This window comes from Symphalangus syndactylus, chromosome 22 (assembly GCF_028878055.3).
Source record: "Symphalangus syndactylus isolate Jambi chromosome 22, NHGRI_mSymSyn1-v2.1_pri, whole genome shotgun sequence".
In the NCBI taxonomy this organism is placed as follows: Eukaryota; Metazoa; Chordata; class Mammalia; order Primates; family Hylobatidae; genus Symphalangus; species Symphalangus syndactylus.
The window spans coordinates 39,702,679-39,724,084 of record NC_072444.2 but is presented as its reverse complement, the minus strand read 5'-3'; the positions used below and the strand labels follow the sequence as shown (position 1 = coordinate 39,724,084).

Sequence of the window (21,406 nt, the reverse complement as noted above, 5' to 3'; positions counted from 1 at the left end):
TCTGCCTCCTGGGTTCAAGCGATTCTCCTGCCTCAGCCACCTGAGGAGCTGGGATTACAGGTGTGTGCCATGACACCCGGCTAATTTTCGTATTTTTAGTAGAGACGGAGTTTCATCCTGTTTGTCAGGCTGGTCTCTAACTCCTGACCTCAGGCAATCTACCTGCCTCGGCCTCACAAAGTGCTGGGGTTACAGGCGTGAGCCACCACGTCCAGCCACTAGTATTTTATATAAAAAAAATTAGGGTGGTAAATTTAATGGACTCGCAAATTCTTTCCAAAGGATTATGGACCTTCGGTATTTGAAATAAAAAGACAGAGTTGGAATTTTTTGCTTCTGATAGTAAGACGTATACTGGTCAGGCACTGTCTATTCTGATAGAGCAGCTGTTGCTGCTTGGCTGTCTTTCAGAAGCAAGCTGCTCACATTGATACTGGTTGGTGAGCAAGGCCCCAGTGGTCATTGATGGATTGTCTAGATTCTGAACTGGCTCTGGGTGGCTTCTTGTTACCCTGGCTACGGGTCAGTTCTTTCCTAAGTTTGAGTCAACTTTAACCAGAAATTTTCTGTTCAAAAGTTGCCTTCCATTAACTATGTTCAAAATGAAACTTTTTAATATTCCAGAATTGTGGATTTAAAGTTTTGGTTATGATGACTTGGTTAATAATAGCTCTCACGAAGATTTTTTTTTGATACATCTTCTTAACCAGAAGAGTTCTCTGTATAATTTATTTCTTAAAAATAATTGTTTTGTTTTTGGTTTTGGTATTTTTAGAGGCTTTTGCTCAAGTCCTAACCTAATCTCCAGTAGGAGATTTTAGTCTCTTTGTCAGTTCATGTATGTATATGATAGTCATATTCTGTCTTTTTAAATTCCTTTTCTTCACTTTTTTCTCTGTACAATAATAGTGATATTGTTATACATTTTTATCTCATTAAAAAGTAGTTACAATTTTCTGCTGGCAAATCTAGCTTTTTATATATTTTGACTGAATAGGTTAAAAGTGAAGAAAATTTACCAGATCATTTTATTTTCAAACAAAATCATAACTAATAAAAATTGCTATTTTGAATTATAAATAATGACATTTAGATATTTTAAAAATAAGGATACCCGCCCCCCCCCCCCAATAGTTTGGCTTTGTGTTTCCATGCAAATCTCATGTCAAATTGTAATTCCCGGGTGTTGAGAGAAAGACCAGCTGGGAGGTGATTGGATCATGGGGTCGGTTTCCTGCATGCTGTTCTTGTGATAGTGTGTTCTCACAAGAGCTGATGGTGTCATAAGGGGCTCTTTCCCCTTCACTTCTCTCTCTCCTGCCGCCTTATGAAGAAGGTGCCTGCTTCCCCTTCACCTTCTACCATGGTTGTTAAGTTTCCTGAGGCCTCCCCAGCCATGCGTAACTGTGAATCAATTAATCCTCTTTCCTTTATGAATTACCCAGTCTCAGGTATGTATGTGTATGAATTACCCAGTCTCAGGTATGTACGTATGTATATGTGTGAGTGTATGTACACACATACATATATATGATACATATATGTGATGTGAGATGTATATATATCCATTTTCTTTATTCCACTCATCAGTTGATGGACACTGGTTGATTCCATATCTTTGCGTATTGTGAATTGTGCTGCAGTAAACGTGTGCGGCTGTCTTTTTGAGAGTGCGATTTCTTTTATTTTGGGTAGATACCCAGAAATGAGAATGCTGGATAAAATGGTAGGATCTACTTTTAGTTCTTTGAGAACTCTCCATACTGTTTTCCATAGATTTGTATGAATTCGTATTCCCACCAGCAGTGTATCACTGTTGTCTTTTCACCACATCCACACCAATATCTGTTGTTTTTTGATTCCTAATAGTGGCCATTCTGGCTGCAGAGAGGTGATATCTCACTATTGCTTTATTGTACATTGCCCTGATGATTAGAGATATTTAGCATGTTTTCATATGCTTGTTTACCATTTGTACATCTTCTTTTGAGAAATGTCTATTCATGTAATTTGGCCACTTTCTAATGTAATTATTTGTGTTTTTCCTGTTGATTTGTTCCCTGTAGGTTATAGATATTAGTCCTTTGTTAGATTGATAATTTTCCATTTTTTTCCTATTGTATAGGTTGTTGGTTTACTCTGATGATTATTTCTTTTGCTGTGCTGAAGTTTTTTAGTTTAATTAGGTCTTATTTATTTATTTTCATTTGCTTTTAGGGTCTTCATCATAAATTCTTTGCCTAGGCCAATGTTTTCAGATCTTAGGTTTAGGCCTTTAATCCATCTTGAATTAATTTTTGTATATGGTGAGAGATAGAGATCCAGTTTCATTCTTCAGCATGTGGCTATCTTTTTTCCCAGCACCATTTACTGAATAACCTGTACTTTCTCCAGTGTATGTTTTTGTATCCTTGCTCAGAGATCATTTGGTTGTAGTGGCTTTATTTCTGAGTTGTCGATTCTGTTCCATGGATCTGTGTATCTATTTTTATACCAGTACCATGCTGTTTTGGCCTTAGAGTATAAGTTGAAGTCAGGTAATGTGATGCCAACATATTTGTTCCTTTTGCTTGGTATGTCTGTTGCTATTCAGGCTCTTTTGTGGTCCTACATGAATGTCAGCATTTTAAAATAATTCTGTGAAGAATGACATTGGTACTTTGGTAGGAATTGTGTCGAATGTGTAGTCTGCTTTGGGCACTATGGTCATTTTCACTATATCAGTTCTTTCAGTCCATGAACATAAGATGTATTTTCATTTGTTTGTGTCATCTATTATTTTCTTTGGTGGTGTTTTCCAGTTATCTTTATATAGATCACTCACCTTTTTCATTAAGTATATTCCTAGGTATTTCACACTTTCTTGCAGCCACTGTAAAAGGGATTGGATTGTTGATATGAACTCTCAGGTTGGCCATAGTTGGTGTATAGTGGTGCTACTGATAGATATTCATTTATTTTGTAACCTCTGAGACTTTACTCAATTCCTTTATCAAATGGGAGTCTTTAGGGACTCTTTGTCGGAGTCTTTAGGGTTTTCTAGGTATAAGATCTTTAGGGACTTGTAGGAGTCTTTAGGGTTTTCTAGGTGTAAGATCATATCATTGGTGAAGAGATAGTTTGACTTCCTCTTTTCCAATTTGGATGCCCTTTATTTGTCTTGCCCAATTGCTCTGCCTAGGACTTCCCAGTTTCATTCTTAATATGCATGAAATAAAAGTAAAATGGAAAGCGCTTAATGTTTAGTTTATTTCACATCTCTCTCTCATACACAGATAAAATTAATTCAAAGTCCTGTGTTAAAAGCATAATATTAGACCCTGTCTTGTTCTCAAAGGAATTTCTAAGTTGTTTATAAAATACATAGGAATCAAGAATGTAAGTGGAAAGTGTTTCCAAAAAATAAACATAAAAAGTATGGGTTACAGGCCACAGACCAGTACCAGTCCCTGGCCTGTTGGGACCTGGGCCACACAGCAGGAGGTTAGAGGCAGGTGAGCAAGCGAAGCTTCATCTGTTTACAGCCACTCTCTGTCACTCGCACTACTGCCTGAGCTGCTCCTCCTGTCAGATCAGCGGTGGCATTAGATTGTCCTAAGAGTGTGACCTGAATGCTGTTGTAAGTTGCTCATGCAGAGGATATAGGTTGTTCACTCCTTATGAGAATCGAATGCATTATGATCTGTCACCATCTCCCGTCACCCCGAGATGGGACCATCTAGTTGCAGGAAAACAAGCTCAGGGCTCCCACTGATTCTACATTTTGGTGAGTTATATAATTATTTCATTATATATTAATAATAATAGAAATAAAGTGCACGATGAATGTAATGTACTTGAATCATCCTGGAACCATCCCCCACCTCAGGTTCTTGGAAAAATTATCTTCCACAAAAGCAGTCCCTGGTGCCAGCATGGTTGGGGACACCTGGTTAACAGATGTGAGACCCCTTTGCCTTGTCTTGGAATAATGTGCAGATATACATTGTGTGAATGACATCTGATGGCGCCATCTTGCCCTGTAGATCATTTTAGGGACACCTCCAGTATTTCATGAAAATTAAAATTTCTTCTAGTGACGAACAAAATGATACTCAGAAACGACTTTCTGAAGAACAGAACACTGGAATATTACAAGATGAGATTCTGATTCATAAAGAAAAGCAGAAAGAAGTGGCTGAAAAGAAAATGAATTCTGAGGTATTTTTTTAGTTATTTTCAAATGTTTTTATATGTGGATATATTTTTAAAAAACTGTATTTTGGAAATGTAAAGGATTTTTAAGTCATATATGTGTGTATGTATTCTATATATCCTTCCTCATATATCTATATATGTACATACAGGATGAAGCCATGTTCTTAATTCAGCTCCATTTGCCTGCAACAGGCGAGTAGTGACCTGCAAATGGCCTCAGTCCAAAGGAGAAGCAGTTGATATTTTCATAAGAATTGATGATCTTTCCATATCAAAAATAAGTTTTGCTATGAAAAACATATTTTCTAGTTTTTGGACATCAGTTTTTTAAAAAATGTTAATAGAGAAGTCAATTGATTATTTTCACTGATAGGAAAGTAGGAAATGTATAGCTGGGTCAGAGGCCACATGGTGGATGTCATTATCCTTCCTTTCGCGGAGAGGAACAGTTTGCTCCAAGTAGTTTCTCATTTCAATGTAAAGGGGCTTGAACACAATGACATGCCATGATACACATTTAGTGATAATTTATTGATAAGTATTTTGTTCCTAGAGAAATAGTATATTTCCCCTATTTCACACTTACTACTGTTTCCAACATTATAAAGAGGAAATGAAAGTTATTGCAATGGCAAATAATCTCATGATTTCTAAGAAAATCTTTATAAGTTGTATCTTATTTACCATTCGTATTTTGAAACAATAGGCTTCTTTTGTATTTATATATTTACACCACAGAAGTAACTGTGGTTTTGTGGAGCATCACTAGAAGTAGCATCAGAAGACCTGGGGAAAATCCTGCATCGTTTATATATTTTTTGATCTCTCCTTTTAAGAATCGTTATCGTAAATGAGTTCAGTATTGTATGTAGAAGTGCAATGCTTAGATACGGATGTGTACAGTGTAGAAGGGTACAGTGCTTAGATTTAACAGTTATAAATGTAATTCTTATAACAGTATAAAAATATTAGAAATGTAGAATATCGGTAAAACGTTCTTCAGTAAAAGAAACTTAAAGAACTTTGAGAAATTGCTTCTGTCCAAATATATATGCATAGCTAACGCTCTTAGGATGGTGTGGTTGATAGGTTAGATATCAGAGTGTAAACCTAATCTTAAAAATACAGTCAAAGCTATCAATCTGATATTTTATTCCTCTGGGTTTTTTGTAACTCAGAGAAAGGCTTTTTTAATTCTGAGATTCTTAAAAATCCTCTAGTGATTTATTTTTCATAGTCTTTAAATACATACTTAAACTTTTAGGAATTCAGGAGCAGATTCCTAAAAGTTTAAATATGTATTTAAAGACTATGAAAAATAAATCACTAGAGGAATTTACACTCTTTTAGGTTTGAAGTTTTGTCCAATTTTTTTGCAGTTAAATATCCACTTTGGGGATTCTTTCATTATACAAATACACGTTATTTTTTAATTTCAGAAGAAATCATGATATGTCAATCTATTGAGTGCTAACTAAAAGTTCCCTTTGTTTACTTAGCTTTCTCTTAGTTATAAGAAAGAAAAAGACCTCTTGCGTGAAAATAGTACATTGCAGGAAGAAATTGCCATGCTAAGACTGAAGCTAGACATAATGAAACATCAGACCCAGCTAAGAGAAGAGAAATATTTGGAGGAAATTGAAAGTGTGAGAAAAAAGAATGATAATCTTTTAAAGGCTCTACAATTGAGTGAGCTCATCATGGATGATGATACCGCTGTGCTCGTCACTGACAACGGCTCTGACACGTGCAAGGCCGGCTTTGCGGGCGACGATGCTCCCCGGGCTGTCTTCCCTTCCATCGTGGGGCGCCCCAGGCACCAGGGCATGATGGGGGGCATGCGTCAGAAGGAGTCCTATGTGGGCAACAAGGCCCAGAGCAAGAGAGGCATCCTGACCATGAAGTACCCCATGGAGCAAGGCATCATCACCAACTGGGACGACTGGGCTAAAAGCCACTCCACTTCTCTCTAAGGAGAATGGCCCAGTCCTCTCCTGAGTTCACACAGGGGAGGTGATAGCATTGCTTTCGTGCAAATTACGTAATGCAATTTTTTTTTAATCTTTGCCTTAATACTTTTTAATTTTGTTTTATTTTGAATGATCAGCCTTCGTGGCCCCCCTTTTTTGTACCCCAACTTGGGGTGTATGAAGGCTTGGATAAAAGTGCATACCTTAAAAAAATTGAATGAGGAAGCACAGTATTTCAGTACAGTGGACAGCTTAGCAGGTTGACAACTGAGAATAAAATGCTCAGTTCTGAACTGGAAAATGTAAGACACAACAAGGAAACACTGGAAATGGAAATCCAGTTACGTCATTGTAGACTGGCTACTGCTGTACATGATTGTGACCAAAGTCAGAGAGCTGAAAGAGACTTCTTTCCAGAGAACAAGACATGAACAGGTTTATTTACAGAAGACAATGAATTCTCATTTATCTTCCTCAACAAGTCTAATGTAGACAGTAAAATCAACAGGCTAAAAATTAAGCTCCATGAAACAAGATAAAACTCTGAGCGAAAAGACGGGGCAGGCCGCCATCTTTCCCGTTCAGGCAACTTAGTCATTCCAGCCTGCAGGCTTTGGAGAATACAAACCGACCAGGGACAGAAGAGATCCCACAGCACAGCATAGCTGCTTTACCAAATCATGGCCAGACTGCTTCTGTAAGCAGGCCCCTGATCCTGTTCCACCTCACTGGACAGGACCTCCCAACTGGGGCCTCCAGCTACCCCCACCAGCATTCCTTGGCCAATGGAAATGTGAAATGTTCCTGGGACAGAGCTCCCGGAGAGAGGGGCAAGCCCCCACCTTTGCTGTTTGGGTGACTAGCCGTTCTGGCCTGCTGGCTTTGGAGAGCCCAAGCTGACAAGAGGTGGAAGAGGTACCTCAGCACAGCACAGCCACGCTACTAAAACGTGGCCAGACTCTTGTTTACATCAGTCCCCGACCACATTTCTAGTCAGCAGGTGAAGTGTTTCACCCAGGGTCTCTGGCTACCTTGACTGCTGTTGTCTGGCCGACAGAGGTCTCAGGCCCCCCTGAGTCAGAGCTCCCAGCGGGAGGACCAGATTGTCATCTTTGCTGTTTGGGTAACCCAGCCATTTCAGCCTTAGGGCTTCAGAGTGTCTGAGGTGACCAGGGGCTGAAGTGAACCCCCAGCACAGCACAGCTGCTGTATAAAAACGTGGCCAGACTTTTTTTTTTTTTTTTTAAAGCAAGTCCCTGTTCTTGTTCTTCCTGACTAGGTAAGACTTCTCGACTTGCCTCCAGCCACATCTTATAGGTGTGTTCAGATTGGCAACAGGTTCATACCTCAGTGGTACAGAGCTCCCAGAGGAAGAGGCAGGCTATCATCTTCCCTGGAAAATATGAGGCAATTAGGGACTGGAGGGGACACCCAGCATACCACAGCAGCCTTCCAGAAAACTGGCCGGACTCTCTACTTGATGGGCAGGTCCTCCTGGCCTGGGTGTCTAGCCAGCCCACCACCAGAGCTATCAAGCCAGTGGCAACTCGGCAGTTCCATCCAGGAGCAAATGAAATCCTTTCTGCCACTGCCTCTACAGTGGAACTGCCCTTGCTACCCTTAGAAGATATATCAAGGGAGCAAAGACCCTAAGTGCCATATCAACACCTCCAGTAAGTTACAATTGACCCAAAGAACAAGCCAGTCCATTTCCCACGGGTACCACACACACTCCACTATTCATCACCAGACAGGGAACCCTGGCTTGGGCCCACAGCACAGACCCTCCATCCTGGGCTGATTACACTAAGTGATCGCTAACTCACATGTCTCTGGGATGGAGCACCCAGGACACGAGCAAAGTGATGGAGCAGCAAGTCAGGTGATGTGGAGCCCAGAGGGCAGGGACAGCTATCTCTCTCTAGGGTCCACTTGCCCTTGTGAGACACTTTATCCCAGCACTTTAGGAATGCTGAGGTCAGACCAGCCACATCTCATGTGCAAGATCGCCCAGCAGAGATCCGGTCCGAGAGTTCCTGTTTTAGAAAAGGGGACTTGCTTAAAAAAGAAGTCGAGCCACGTTTATGTAGAGCAGCTGTGCTGTGCTGGGGGTTCACTTTTGAGAGAGTTCTCCTCTGAAACCTGATTCTGGAGGCTGGGCAGTCCTGCACATGAGATAGGGCTGGTCTGATCTCAGCACTCCTTAGTCTGCTTGCCTCTCCCAGGGCCCCAGCCTGGCCACACCTGCTTACAGGGCACTCTCGGATGCCCACACCATAGATAGCTTCCATGCTAGTCGACCATACCATATCAGTGGAGAGCTGCAGCAAGGTGGCCCCTACAGCCACACACCAGCCTGCACATTACCTCTCCATACTGCAGCCCTTTATATGGAAACTTCCTACATCACTTTGCTGTGTGTGTTTACACAGGTGGGTTTTGCTCTACTTGGCCCTGGCAGCACACGGGAGTGCAGCACACACCCCAACCCACATCAACTGCCATTAAAGAAAAGAAATTTCAGCCCAGAATTTCATGTCCAGCAAAATTAAGCATCATAAGTGAAGGAGAAATAAGATCCTTTTCAGACAAGCAAATGCTGAGGCAATTCAGTATCACCAGATCTACCTTACGAGAGCTCCTGAAGGGAGCGCTAAATATGGAAAGAAAAGACCATCACCAGACACTACAAAAACGCACTGAAGTACACAGTCCAGTGATGCTAAAAACCAACCACATACACAAGTCTGCAAAATAACCAGCTGACAGCATGATGACAGGATCAAATCCACACATACCATTACTAACCTTAAATGTAAATGGGCTAAATGCTCCCATTGAAAGACACGGGGGGCAAGCTGGATAAAGAACCAAGACGCACTGGAGTATGCCGTCTGCAAGAAACCCATCTCACATGCAGTGCCATACATGGGCTCAAAATAAAGGAATAGAGGAAAAATATTTCAAGCAAATCGAAAACAGAAAAAAGCAGGTGTTGCACTCCTAGTTTCTGGCAAAAGAGACTACACCAATAAAGATAAAAAAAGAGAAGGACATTACAAAGGTGGTCCTGACCTTTGATAACTCTCATTATTGCTTGATACCAACCTGGGCTATTTTTATTGCCCAAACCAATAGAATAGTTTGCTGAGGTTGTGGAGCTTCTTCCCTGCAGAGGGTCCCTGATCTCCCAAAATTTGGTTGAGATGTAAGGTTGGTTTTGCTCTACAACTCCTTTTCTGAAGTTTTACTGATTTCCAACAAGGAAGGCAAGTTTTCCCGCTTCCATGACGATGGAGAGCAGGCACCTCCTTTCCTGAGTTTCAGCTCGCTTCTGACAGGGAAGGTAAGGGTAAGTTTTTGCCAGCTTCTAAGATGGCAGAGAACGATCACCAGCCTGAGCCTTATTTCCAGGTAAGTAGCTGAATTAGAGTTTGGTCTTAAAATTTTTCCTTAATGACTAAAATTTAAGATTTACCCACCAGCTCCTTTTAATTTCTCCTTACCATTGGAACACTCAGTAATCATATGAATTGTGCATTTGTTTGTTTTGCTTAACTCTTTTTGTTTATGTTTGGGGATTTATTGTTGCTGTTTCACTTTTCTCCCATCTCTTCCTGACTTGGTCAAATTCAAAGGAATGTTCCAAATTGTGGGGAGCAAGGCATCTGAATTGGCTAAAACTCCTGTGGCTGCAAAAGAAAAACCGAAAAACAAAATAAAAAACTAACAAACACAAAAAAGCCAAAAACCAAAAAAACCAAAACAAACAAACAAAAAACAAAAAACAAAAAACACACAAAAAAACAAAAAACAAAAACAAAAATCCAGTTAGAAATTTTTTAAAACTTTTTTAAAAATTTTTTTATTTTGTTATTGTACTTTAAGTTTTAGGGTACATGTGCACAACGTGCAGATTTGTTACCTATGTATACGTGTGCCATGTTGGTGTGCTGCACCCATTAACTTGTCATTTAGCATTAGGTATATCTCCTAATGCTATCCCTCCCCCCTCCCCCCACCCCACAACAGTCCCCGGTGTGTTATGTTTCCCTTCCTGTGTCCATGTGTTCTCATTGTTCAATTCCCACCTATAGGTGAGAACATGCAGTGTTTGGTTTTTTGTCCTTGTGATAGTTTGCTGAGAATGATGGTTTCCAGCTTCATCCATGTCCCTGCAAAGGACATGAACTCATCCTTTCTTATTGCCGCATAGCATTCCATAGTGTATATATGCCACATTATCCAGTCTATCATTGATGGGCATTTGGGTTCGTTCCAAGTCTTTGCTGTTGTGAACTGTGCTGCAGTAAACATAGGTGTGCATGTGTCTTTATATTAGAGTGATTTATTATTTTTTCAATATGTACCCAGTAATGGGATTGCTGGGTCAAATGTATTTCTAGTTGTAGATCCTTGAGGAATCACCACACTGTCTTCCACAATGGTTGAACTAATTTATACTCCCACCAGGAGTGTAAAAGCGTTCCTATTTCCCCACGTCCTCTCCAGCATCTGTTGTTTCCTGATCTTTTAATGATGGCCATTCTAAGTGGTGTGAGATTGTATCTCATTGTGGTTTTGATTTCCATTTCTCTAATGACCAGTGATGATGTGCTTTGCTTCACGTGTTCTTTGGCTGCATAAATGTCTTCTTTGGGAAGTGTCTGTTCGTATCCTTTGCCCACTTTTTGATGGAGTTGTTCTTTTTCTTGTAAATTTGTTTAAGTGCTTTGTAGATTCTGCATATTAGCCCTTTGACAGATGGATAGATTGCAAAAATTTTCTCCCATTCTGTGGGTTGCCTGTTCACTCTGATGATAGTTTCTTTTGCTCTGCAGACACTCTTTAGCTTAATTAGATCCCATTTGTCTATTTTGGCTTTTGTTGCCATTGCTTTGGGTGTTGTAGTGATGAAGTCTCTGCCCATGCCTATGTCCTGAATGGTATTGCCTAACACAAGGACATTTCTGTGCCTGAGTGCCATACCACCCAAAGTGATTTATAGATTCAGTGCTATATCCCTATCAAGCTACCATTGACTTTCTTCAAAAAATTAGACAAACTACTTTAAATTTCATATGGAACCAAAAAAGAGTCCACATAGCCAAGACAATCCTAAGCAAAAAGAACAAAGCTGGAGGCATCACAGTACCTGACTTCAAACTATTCTACAAGGCCACAGTAACGTAAACAGCATGGTACTTGTACCAAACCAGGTATATAGACCGATGGAACAGAACAGAGGCCTCAGAAATGACACCACACATGTAAACCACCAGATCTTTGACAAAACTGACAAAAGTAAGCGCTGGGGAAAGGATTCCCTATTTAATAAATGGTGTTAGGAAAACTGGCTAGCCATATGCAGAAAACTGAAACTGGGCCACTTCCTTACACTTTATACAAAAATTAAGAAGGATAAAAGAGTTAAACGTAAAACCTAAAAGCAAAAAACGTAGAAGAAAACTTAGGCCACCAACCTCAGGGGAAATGTACTTGTAGTGAAATGCATGGTAGAAACATGCATTCCCTGCTTCCATGAGTGGGTGAGGTTGGTGGCTGGTCCACCTGCTCCAGGAGGACCCTTACAGACGTGGCTGGTTGCTCTTTGAGCCAGCTTGGCCTTGCCCGGCATGCACAAGATTCAGTGCAACAACTGTGCTATAAATGGAGCCACAGAGAGGAAACGAGCAGCAGGCTCAAGAGGAGGGTGTGTGCTGCCTTTGGGGCTCCAGTCCATGCCTCAGGGCTCATACGGAACTGCGGGCTTCTTGATTGCCAAGAGGCTGACCACAGGCCGTCTTGAGGAGGACTTTATGTTCAAGTGCAGAAAGCAGCCGGGATTACCACCCAGGGGACTCAGCCTTCTGTGTCCCTGGCCAGACTTAGAATTTGTGTCAATGCAGGACAAGCTCAATCGGAGCAGCGTGTTAGTACCTGGGGCCTGTGCATGCCAGGCAAGGCCAAGCTGGCTCAAAGAGCAACCAGCCGCCTCTGCAAGGGTGCACCTGGACCAGTGGGACCAGCCACCAACCTCACCCAGTCAAGGAAGCAGGGATGGCCAGGTTACAACAGCCTGAGTGGCTGCCACCTGAGGGCTGATGGAACAGAGGCCTGAGGAAAACTAGATGGCACATTTAACTCTAATGGATCTTAAGTTAATTTTTCTATAAAGCAGATGGCACCAGTCCATGCCTCAGAGCTCCTATGGCACTGCAGACCACAGAAGGCTGAGTCCCCTGGGTGGCAATCCTGGCTGCTTTCTGCACTTGAACATAAAGTCCTCCTCAAGATGGCCTGTGGTCTGCCTCTTGGCCCTACCTTTAGGGTAGAAGAACTGATGTACCATGTCCGGCAGCGAGTGAGGATTTGTGCCAAGGGAGGACAAGCTCACTCAGCAGCGTGTTAGTACCTGGGGCCTGTGCATGCCAGACAAGGCCAAGCTGGCTCAAAGAGCAACCAGCCACCTCTGCAAGGGTGAGCCAGGAGCAGGTGGACCAGCTAGCCACCTCAGCTACTCAAGGAAGCTGGGATGGCCAGTTTCCAACGCTGCCTCCTGATGGCTGATGGACCAGAGGCCTTAGGAAAAGCAGATGGCCCTGTGGCCCTACCTTTAGGGTAGAAGTACTGATGTGCCATGTCCGGCAGCAAGTGAGGTTGGTGGCTGGTGCACCGGCTCCTGGCACACGCTTGCAAGGTGACTGGTTGCTCTTTGAGCCAGCTTGGCCTTGTCTGGCATGCAGAAGCCTCAGTGCAACAACTGTGCTACAAATGGAGCCACAGGGATGAAATGAGCATCAGGCTCAGGAGCAGGGGGTGGGCTGCCTTTGGGGGCTCCAGTGCACGCCTTGGGTCGTATAGCACTGCGGGCTTCTTGGTTGCCTAGAGGCAGACTACAGGCCGTCTTGAGGAGGACTTCATGTTCAAGTGCAGAAAGCAGCCAGGATTACCATCCAGGGGACTCGGCCTTCTGTAGCCCTGGCCAGACCTTGCAGAGGTGGCTGGTTGCTCTTTGAGCCAGCTTGGCCTCCCTGGCATGCACAGGCCCCAGGTACTAACACGCTGCTCCGAGTGAGCTTGTCCTGTCTTGGCTGCCACCTAATTGCTGATGGAGCAGAGGTCCTAGGAAAAGCAGATGGCACTGTGGCCCACCTTTAGGGTAGAACAACTGATGTACCATGTCCGGCCGCTAGTGGGTGACTGGTGCACCTGCTCCTGGCACACCCCTGCAGAGGTGGCTGGTTGCTCTTTGAGCCAGCTTGGCCTTGTCCGGCGTGCACAAGCCTCAGTGAAACAACTGTGCTACAAATGGAGCCACAGAGAGGAAACCAGCAGCAGGCTCAGGAGCAGGGTGTGCGCTGCCTTTGGGGCTCCAGTCCATGCCTCGGGTCGTATGTCACTGCGGGCTTCTTGGTTGCCAAGAGGCTGACCACAGGCCGTCTTGAGGAGGACTTTATGTTCAAGTGCAGAAAGCAGCCGGGATTACCACCCAGGGGACTCAGCCTTCTGTGTCCCTGGCCAGACTTAGAATTTGTGTCAATGCAGGACAAGCTCAATCGGAGCAGCGTGTTAGTACCTGGGGCCTGTGCATGCCAGGCAAGGCCAAGCTGGCTCAAAGAGCAACCAGCCGCCTCTGCAAGGGTGCACCTGGACCAGTGGGACCAGCCACCAACCTCACCCAGTCAAGGAAGCAGGGATGGCCAGGTTACAACAGCCTGAGTGGCTGCCACCTGAGGGCTGATGGAACAGAGGCCTGAGGAAAACTAGATGGCACATTTAACTCTAATGGATCTTAAGTTAATTTTTCTATAAAGCAGATGGCACCAGTCCATGCCTCAGAGCTCCTATGGCACTGCAGACCACAGAAGGCTGAGTCCCCTGGGTGGCAATCCTGGCTGCTTTCTGCACTTGAACATAAAGTCCTCCTCAAGATGGCCTGTGGTCTGCCTCTTGGCCCTACCTTTAGGGTAGAAGAACTGATGTACCATGTCCGGCAGCGAGTGAGGATTTGTGCCAAGGGAGGACAAGCTCACTCAGCAGCGTGTTAGTACCTGGGGCCTGTGCATGCCAGACAAGGCCAAGCTGGCTCAAAGAGCAACCAGCCACCTCTGCAAGGGTGAGCCAGGAGCAGGTGGACCAGCTAGCCACCTCAGCTACTCAAGGAAGCTGGGATGGCCAGTTTCCAACGCTGCCTCCTGATGGCTGATGGACCAGAGGCCTTAGGAAAAGCAGATGGCCCTGTGGCCCTACCTTTAGGGTAGAAGTACTGATGTGCCATGTCCGGCAGCAAGTGAGGTTGGTGGCTGGTGCACCGGCTCCTGGCACACGCTTGCAAGGTGACTGGTTGCTCTTTGAGCCAGCTTGGCCTTGTCTGGCATGCAGAAGCCTCAGTGCAACAACTGTGCTACAAATGGAGCCACAGGGATGAAATGAGCATCAGGCTCAGGAGCAGGGGGTGGGCTGCCTTTGGGGGCTCCAGTGCACGCCTTGGGTCGTATAGCACTGCGGGCTTCTTGGTTGCCTAGAGGCAGACTACAGGCCGTCTTGAGGAGGACTTCATGTTCAAGTGCAGAAAGCAGCCAGGATTACCATCCAGGGGACTCGGCCTTCTGTAGCCCTGGCCAGACCTTGCAGAGGTGGCTGGTTGCTCTTTGAGCCAGCTTGGCCTCCCTGGCATGCACAGGCCCCAGGTACTAACACGCTGCTCTGAGTGAGCTTGTCCTGTCTTGGCTGCCACCTAATTGCTGATGGAGCAGAGGTCCTAGGAAAAGCAGATGGCACTGTGGCCCACCTTTAGGGTAGAACAACTGATGTACCATGTCCGGCCGCTAGTGGGTGACTGGTGCACCTGCTCCTGGCACACCCCTGCAGAGGTGGCTGGTTGCTCTTTGAGCCAGCTTGGCCTTGTCCGGCATGCACAAGCCTCAGTGAAACAACTGTGCTACAAATGGAGCCACAGAGAGGAAACCAGCAGCAGGCTCAGGAGCAGGGTGTGCGCTGCCTTTGGGGCTCCAGTCCATGCCTCGGGTCGTATGTCACTGCGGGCTTCTTGGTTGCCAAGAGGCTGACCACAGGCCGTCTTGAGGAGGACTTTATGTTCAAGTGCAGAAAGCAGCCGGGATTACCACCCAGGGGACTCAGCCTTCTGTGTCCCTGGCCAGACTTAGAATTTGTGTCAATGCAGGACAAGCTCAATCGGAGCAGCGTGTTAGTACCTGGGGCCTGTGCATGCCAGGCAAGGCCAAGCTGGCTCAAAGAGCAACCAGCCGCCTCTGCAAGGGTGCACCTGGACCAGTGGGACCAGCCACCAACCTCACCCAGTCAAGGAAGCAGGGATGGCCAGGTTACAACAGCCTGAGTGGCTGCCACCTGAGGGCTGATGGAACAGAGGCCTGAGGAAAACTAGATGGCACATTTAACTCTAATGGATCTTAAGTTAATTTTTCTATAAAGCAGATGGCACCAGTCCATGCCTCAGAGCTCCTATGGCACTGCAGACCACAGAAGGCTGAGTCCCCTGGGTGGCAATCCTGGCTGCTTTCTGCACTTGAACATAAAGTCCTCCTCAAGATGGCCTGTGGTCTGCCTCTTGGCCCTACCTTTAGGGTAGAAGAACTGATGTACCATGTCCGGCAGCGAGTGAGGATTTGTGCCAAGGGAGGACAAGCTCACTCAGCAGCGTGTTAGTACCTGGGGCCTGTGCATGCCAGACAAGGCCAAGCTGGCTCAAAGAGCAACCAGCCACCTCTGCAAGGGTGAGCCAGGAGCAGGTGGACCAGCTAGCCACCTCAGCTACTCAAGGAAGCTGGGATGGCCAGTTTCCAACGCTGCCTCCTGATGGCTGATGGACCAGAGGCCTTAGGAAAAGCAGATGGCCCTGTGGCCCTACCTTTAGGGTAGAAGTACTGATGTGCCATGTCCGGCAGCAAGTGAGGTTGGTGGCTGGTGCACCGGCTCCTGGCACACGCTTGCAAGGTGACTGGTTGCTCTTTGAGCCAGCTTGGCCTTGTCTGGCATGCAGAAGCCTCAGTGCAACAACTGTGCTACAAATGGAGCCACAGGGATGAAATGAGCATCAGGCTCAGGAGCAGGGGGTGGGCTGCCTTTGGGGGCTCCAGTGCACGCCTTGGGTCGTATAGCACTGCGGGCTTCTTGGTTGCCTAGAGGCAGACTACAGGCCGTCTTGAGGAGGACTTCATGTTCAAGTGCAGAAAGCAGCCAGGATTACCATCCAGGGGACTCGGCCTTCTGTAGCCCTGGCCAGACCTTGCAGAGGTGGCTGGTTGCTCTTTGAGCCAGCTTGGCCTCCCTGGCATGCACAGGCCCCAGGTACTAACACGCTGCTCCGAGTGAGCTTGTCCTGTCTTGGCTGCCACCTAATTGCTGATGGAGCAGAGGTCCTAGGAAAAGCAGATGGCACTGTGGCCCACCTTTAGGGTAGAACAACTGATGTACCATGTCCGGCCGCTAGTGGGTGACTGGTGCACCTGCTCCTGGCACACCCCTGCAGAGGTGGCTGGTTGCTCTTTGAGCCAGCTTGGCCTTGTCCGGCATGCACAAGCCTCAGTGAAACAACTGTGCTACAAATGGAGCCACAGAGAGGAAACCAGCAGCAGGCTCAGGAGCAGGGTGTGCGCTGCCTTTGGGGCTCCAGTCCATGCCTCGGGTCGTATGTCACTGCGGGCTTCTTGGTTGCCAAGAGGCTGACCACAGGCCGTCTTGAGGAGGACTTTATGTTCAAGTGCAGAAAGCAGCCGGGATTACCACCCAGGGGACTCAGCCTGCTGTGTCCCTGGCCAGACTTAGAATTTGTGTCAATGCAGGACAAGCTCAATCGGAGCAGCGTGTTAGTACCTGGGGCCTGTGCATGCCAGGCAAGGCCAAGCTGGCTCAAAGAGCAACCAGCCGCCTCTGCAAGGGTGCACCTGGACCAGTGGGACCAGCCACCAACCTCACCCAGTCAAGGAAGCAGGGATGGCCAGGTTACAACAGCCTGAGTGGCTGCCACCTGAGGGCTGATGGAACAGAGGCCTGAGGAAAACTAGATGGCACATTTAACTCTAATGGATCTTAAGTTAATTTTTCTATAAAGCAGATGGCACCAGTCCATGCCTCAGAGCTCCTATGGCACTGCAGACCACAGAAGGCTGAGTCCCCTGGGTGGCAATCCTGGCTGCTTTCTGCACTTGAACATAAAGTCCTCCTCAAGATGGCCTGTGGTCTGCCTCTTGGCCCTACCTTTAGGGTAGAAGAACTGATGTACCATGTCCGGCAGCGAGTGAGGATTTGTGCCAAGGGAGGACAAGCTCACTCAGCAGCGTGTTAGTACCTGGGGCCTGTGCATGCCAGACAAGGCCAAGCTGGCTCAAAGAGCAACCAGCCACCTCTGCAAGGGTGAGCCAGGAGCAGGTGGACCAGCTAGCCACCTCAGCTACTCAAGGAAGCTGGGATGGCCAGTTTCCAACGCTGCCTCCTGATGGCTGATGGACCAGAGGCCTTAGGAAAAGCAGATGGCCCTGTGGCCCTACCTTTAGGGTAGAAGTACTGATGTGCCATGTCCGGCAGCAAGTGAGGTTGGTGGCTGGTGCACCGGCTCCTGGCACACGCTTGCAAGGTGACTGGTTGCTCTTTGAGCCAGCTTGGCCTTGTCTGGCATGCAGAAGCCTCAGTGCAACAACTGTGCTACAAATGGAGCCACAGGGATGAAATGAGCATCAGGCTCAGGAGCAGGGGGTGGGCTGCCTTTGGGGGCTCCAGTGCACGCCTTGGGTCGTATAGCACTGCGGGCTTCTTGGTTGCCTAGAGGCAGACTACAGGCCGTCTTGAGGAGGACTTCATGTTCAAGTGCAGAAAGCAGCCAGGATTACCATCCAGGGGACTCGGCCTTCTGTAGCCCTGGCCAGACCTTGCAGAGGTGGCTGGTTGCTCTTTGAGCCAGCTTGGCCTCCCTGGCATGCACAGGCCCCAGGTACTAACACGCTGCTCCGAGTGAGCTTGTCCTGTCTTGGCTGCCACCTAATTGCTGATGGAGCAGAGGTCCTAGGAAAAGCAGATGGCACTGTGGCCCACCTTTAGGGTAGAACAACTGATGTACCATGTCCGGCCGCTAGTGGGTGACTGGTGCACCTGCTCCTGGCACACCCCTGCAGAGGTGGCTGGTTGCTCTTTGAGCCAGCTTGGCCTTGTCCGGCATGCACAAGCCTCAGTGAAACAACTGTGCTACAAATGGAGCCACAGAGAGGAAACCAGCAGCAGGCTCAGGAGCAGGGTGTGCGCTGCCTTTGGGGCTCCAGTCCATGCCTCGGGTCGTATGTCACTGCGGGCTTCTTGGTTGCCAAGAGGCTGACCACAGGCCGTCTTGAGGAGGACTTTATGTTCAAGTGCAGAAAGCAGCCGGGATTACCACCCAGGGGACTCAGCCTTCTGTGTCCCTGGCCAGACTTAGAATTTGTGTCAATGCAGGACAAGCTCAATCGGAGCAGCGTGTTAGTACCTGGGGCCTGTGCATGCCAGGCAAGGCCAAGCTGGCTCAAAGAGCAACCAGCCGCCTCTGCAAGGGTGCACCTGGACCAGTGGGACCAGCCACCAACCTCACCCAGTCAAGGAAGCAGGGATGGCCAGGTTACAACAGCCTGAGTGGCTGCCACCTGAGGGCTGATGGAACAGAGGCCTGAGGAAAACTAGATGGCACATTTAACTCTAATGGATCTTAAGTTAATTTTTCTATAAAGCAGATGGCACCAGTCCATGCCTCAGAGCTCCTATGGCACTGCAGACCACAGAAGGCTGAGTCCCCTGGGTGGCAATCCTGGCTGCTTTCTGCACTTGAACATAAAGTCCTCCTCAAGATGGCCTGTGGTCTGCCTCTTGGCCCTACCTTTAGGGTAGAAGAACTGATGTACCATGTCCGGCAGCGAGTGAGGATTTGTGCCAAGGGAGGACAAGCTCACTCAGCAGCGTGTTAGTACCTGGGGCCTGTGCATGCCAGACAAGGCCAAGCTGGCTCAAAGAGCAACCAGCCACCTCTGCAAGGGTGAGCCAGGAGCAGGTGGACCAGCTAGCCACCTCAGCTACTCAAGGAAGCTGGGATGGCCAGTTTCCAACGCTGCCTCCTGATGGCTGATGGACCAGAGGCCTTAGGAAAAGCAGATGGCCCTGTGGCCCTACCTTTAGGGTAGAAGTACTGATGTGCCATGTCCGGCAGCAAGTGAGGTTGGTGGCTGGTGCACCGGCTCCTGGCACACGCTTGCAAGGTGACTGGTTGCTCTTTGAGCCAGCTTGGCCTTGTCTGGCATGCAGAAGCCTCAGTGCAACAACTGTGCTACAAATGGAGCCACAGGGATGAAATGAGCATCAGGCTCAGGAGCAGGGGGTGGGCTGCCTTTGGGGGCTCCAGTGCACGCCTTGGGTCGTATAGCACTGCGGGCTTCTTGGTTGCCTAGAGGCAGACTACAGGCCGTCTTGAGGAGGACTTCATGTTCAAGTGCAGAAAGCAGCCAGGATTACCATCCAGGGGACTCGGCCTTCTGTAGCCCTGGCCAGACCTTGCAGAGGTGGCTGGTTGCTCTTTGAGCCAGCTTGGCCTCCCTGGCATGCACAGGCCCCAGGTACTAACACGCTGCTCCGAGTGAGCTTGTCCTGCCTTGGCTGCCACCTAATTGCTGATGGAGCAGAGGCCTTAGGAAAAGCAGATGGCACTGTGGCCCACCTTTAGGATAGAAGAAGTGATGTACCATGTCCGGCCGCTAGTGGGTGACTGGTGTACCTGCCTGCTCCTGGCACACCCCTGCAGAGGTGGCTGGTTGCTCTTTGAGCCAGCTTGGCCTTGCCCGGCATGCACAAGCTTCAGTGAAACAATTGTGCTACAAATGGAGCCACAGAGAGGAAACCAGCAGCAGGCTCAGGAGCAGGGTGTGCGCTGCCTTTGGGGCTCCAGTCCATGCTTCCAGTCGTATGTCACTGTGGGCTTCTTGGTTGCCAAGAGGCTGACCACAGGCCGTCTTGAGGAGGACTTTATGTTCAAGTGCAGAAAGCAGCCAGGATTACCACCCAGGGGACTCGGCCTTCTGTGTCCCTGGCCAGACTTAGAATTTGTGTCAATGCAGGACAAGCTCAATTGGAGCAGCCTGGCAGTACCTGGGGCGTGTGCATGCCAGGGAAGTCCAAGCTGGCTCAAAGGGCAACCAGCCACCTCTGCAAGCATCCACCTGGAGCAGGTGGACCAGCCACCAACCTGACCGAATCAAGGAAGCAGGGATGGCCAGGTTTCCAAAACCCTAGTGGCTGCCACCTGATAGCAGATGGAGCAGACGCCTTAGGAAAAACAGATGACCCTGTGGCTCTACCTTTAGGGTAGAAGTACTGCTGTGCCATGTCCGGCAACGAGTGAGGTTAGTGGCTGGTGCAGCGGCTCCTGGCACACCCTTGCAGAGGTGACTCGTTCTTTGAGCCACCTTGGCCTTGCCCGGCATGCACAAGCCTCAGTGCAACAACTGTGCTACAAATGGAGTCACAGAGAGGAAACGAGCAGCAGGCTCAGGAGCAGGGTGTGCGCTGCCTTTGGGGCTCCAGTCCGTGCCTCGGGTCGTATGTCACTGCGGGCTTGGTTGCCAAGAGGCAGACCACAGGCCGTCTTGAGGAGGACTTTATGTTCAAGTGCAGAAAGCAGCCAGGATTACCACACAGGGGACTCGGCCTTCTGTAGCCCTGGCCAGACTTAGAATTTGTGCCAAGGCAGGACAAGCTCACTCGGAGCAGTGTGTCAGTAGCTGGGGCCTGTGCATGCCAGGCAAGGCCAAGCTGGCTCAAAGAGCAACCAGCCACCTCTGCAAGGGTGTGCCAGGAGCAGGTGGACCAGTCAGCATCCTCAGCTACTCAAGGAAGCTGGGATGGCCAGGTTCCAACAGCCTTAGGGGCTGCCTCTTGATGGCTGATGGAGCAGAGGCCTGAAGAAAAGCAGATGCCACTGGCGCCCTACCTGTAGGGTAGAATAACTGATTTAGCCTGACCAGCAGCAAGTGAGGTTGGTGGGTGTTCCACCGGCTCCTGGTACACCCTTGCAGAGGTGACTGGTTGCTCTTCGAGGCACCTTGGCCGTGCCCGGCATGCACAAGCCTCAGTGCAACAACTGTGCTACAAACGGAGCCACAGAGAGGAAACGAGCAGCAGGCTCAGGAGCAGGGTGCGTGCTGCCTTTGCTCCAGTCCATGCCTCAGGCGTCATATGGCACTGCGGGC

The 21,406-nt window shown here is 47.8% G+C and overlaps 1 protein-coding gene and 1 long non-coding RNA gene across 4 annotated transcripts in view; one reads left to right on the top strand and one right to left on the bottom strand.

Annotated features, from left to right (window-relative positions):
- Positions 1–6,317, top strand: part of LOC129472146 (POTE ankyrin domain family member G-like) — a 31,981-nt gene extending 25,664 nt beyond the window's left edge. For all 3 annotated transcript variants that reach the window (XM_055261566.2, XM_063632112.1, XM_063632113.1), the window contains 2 exons: positions 4,077–4,200; positions 5,697–6,317. In XM_055261566.2, coding sequence (XP_055117541.2) covers positions 4,077–4,200; positions 5,697–6,170 — 598 coding nt within the window. In that variant the 3' untranslated portion in view covers positions 6,171–6,317. The remainder of the gene's footprint in view (positions 1–4,076; positions 4,201–5,696) is intronic.
- Positions 1–21,406, bottom strand: part of LOC134735665 (uncharacterized) — an 84,405-nt gene that overhangs the window by 14,050 nt on the left and 48,949 nt on the right. The window lies entirely within an intron of this gene.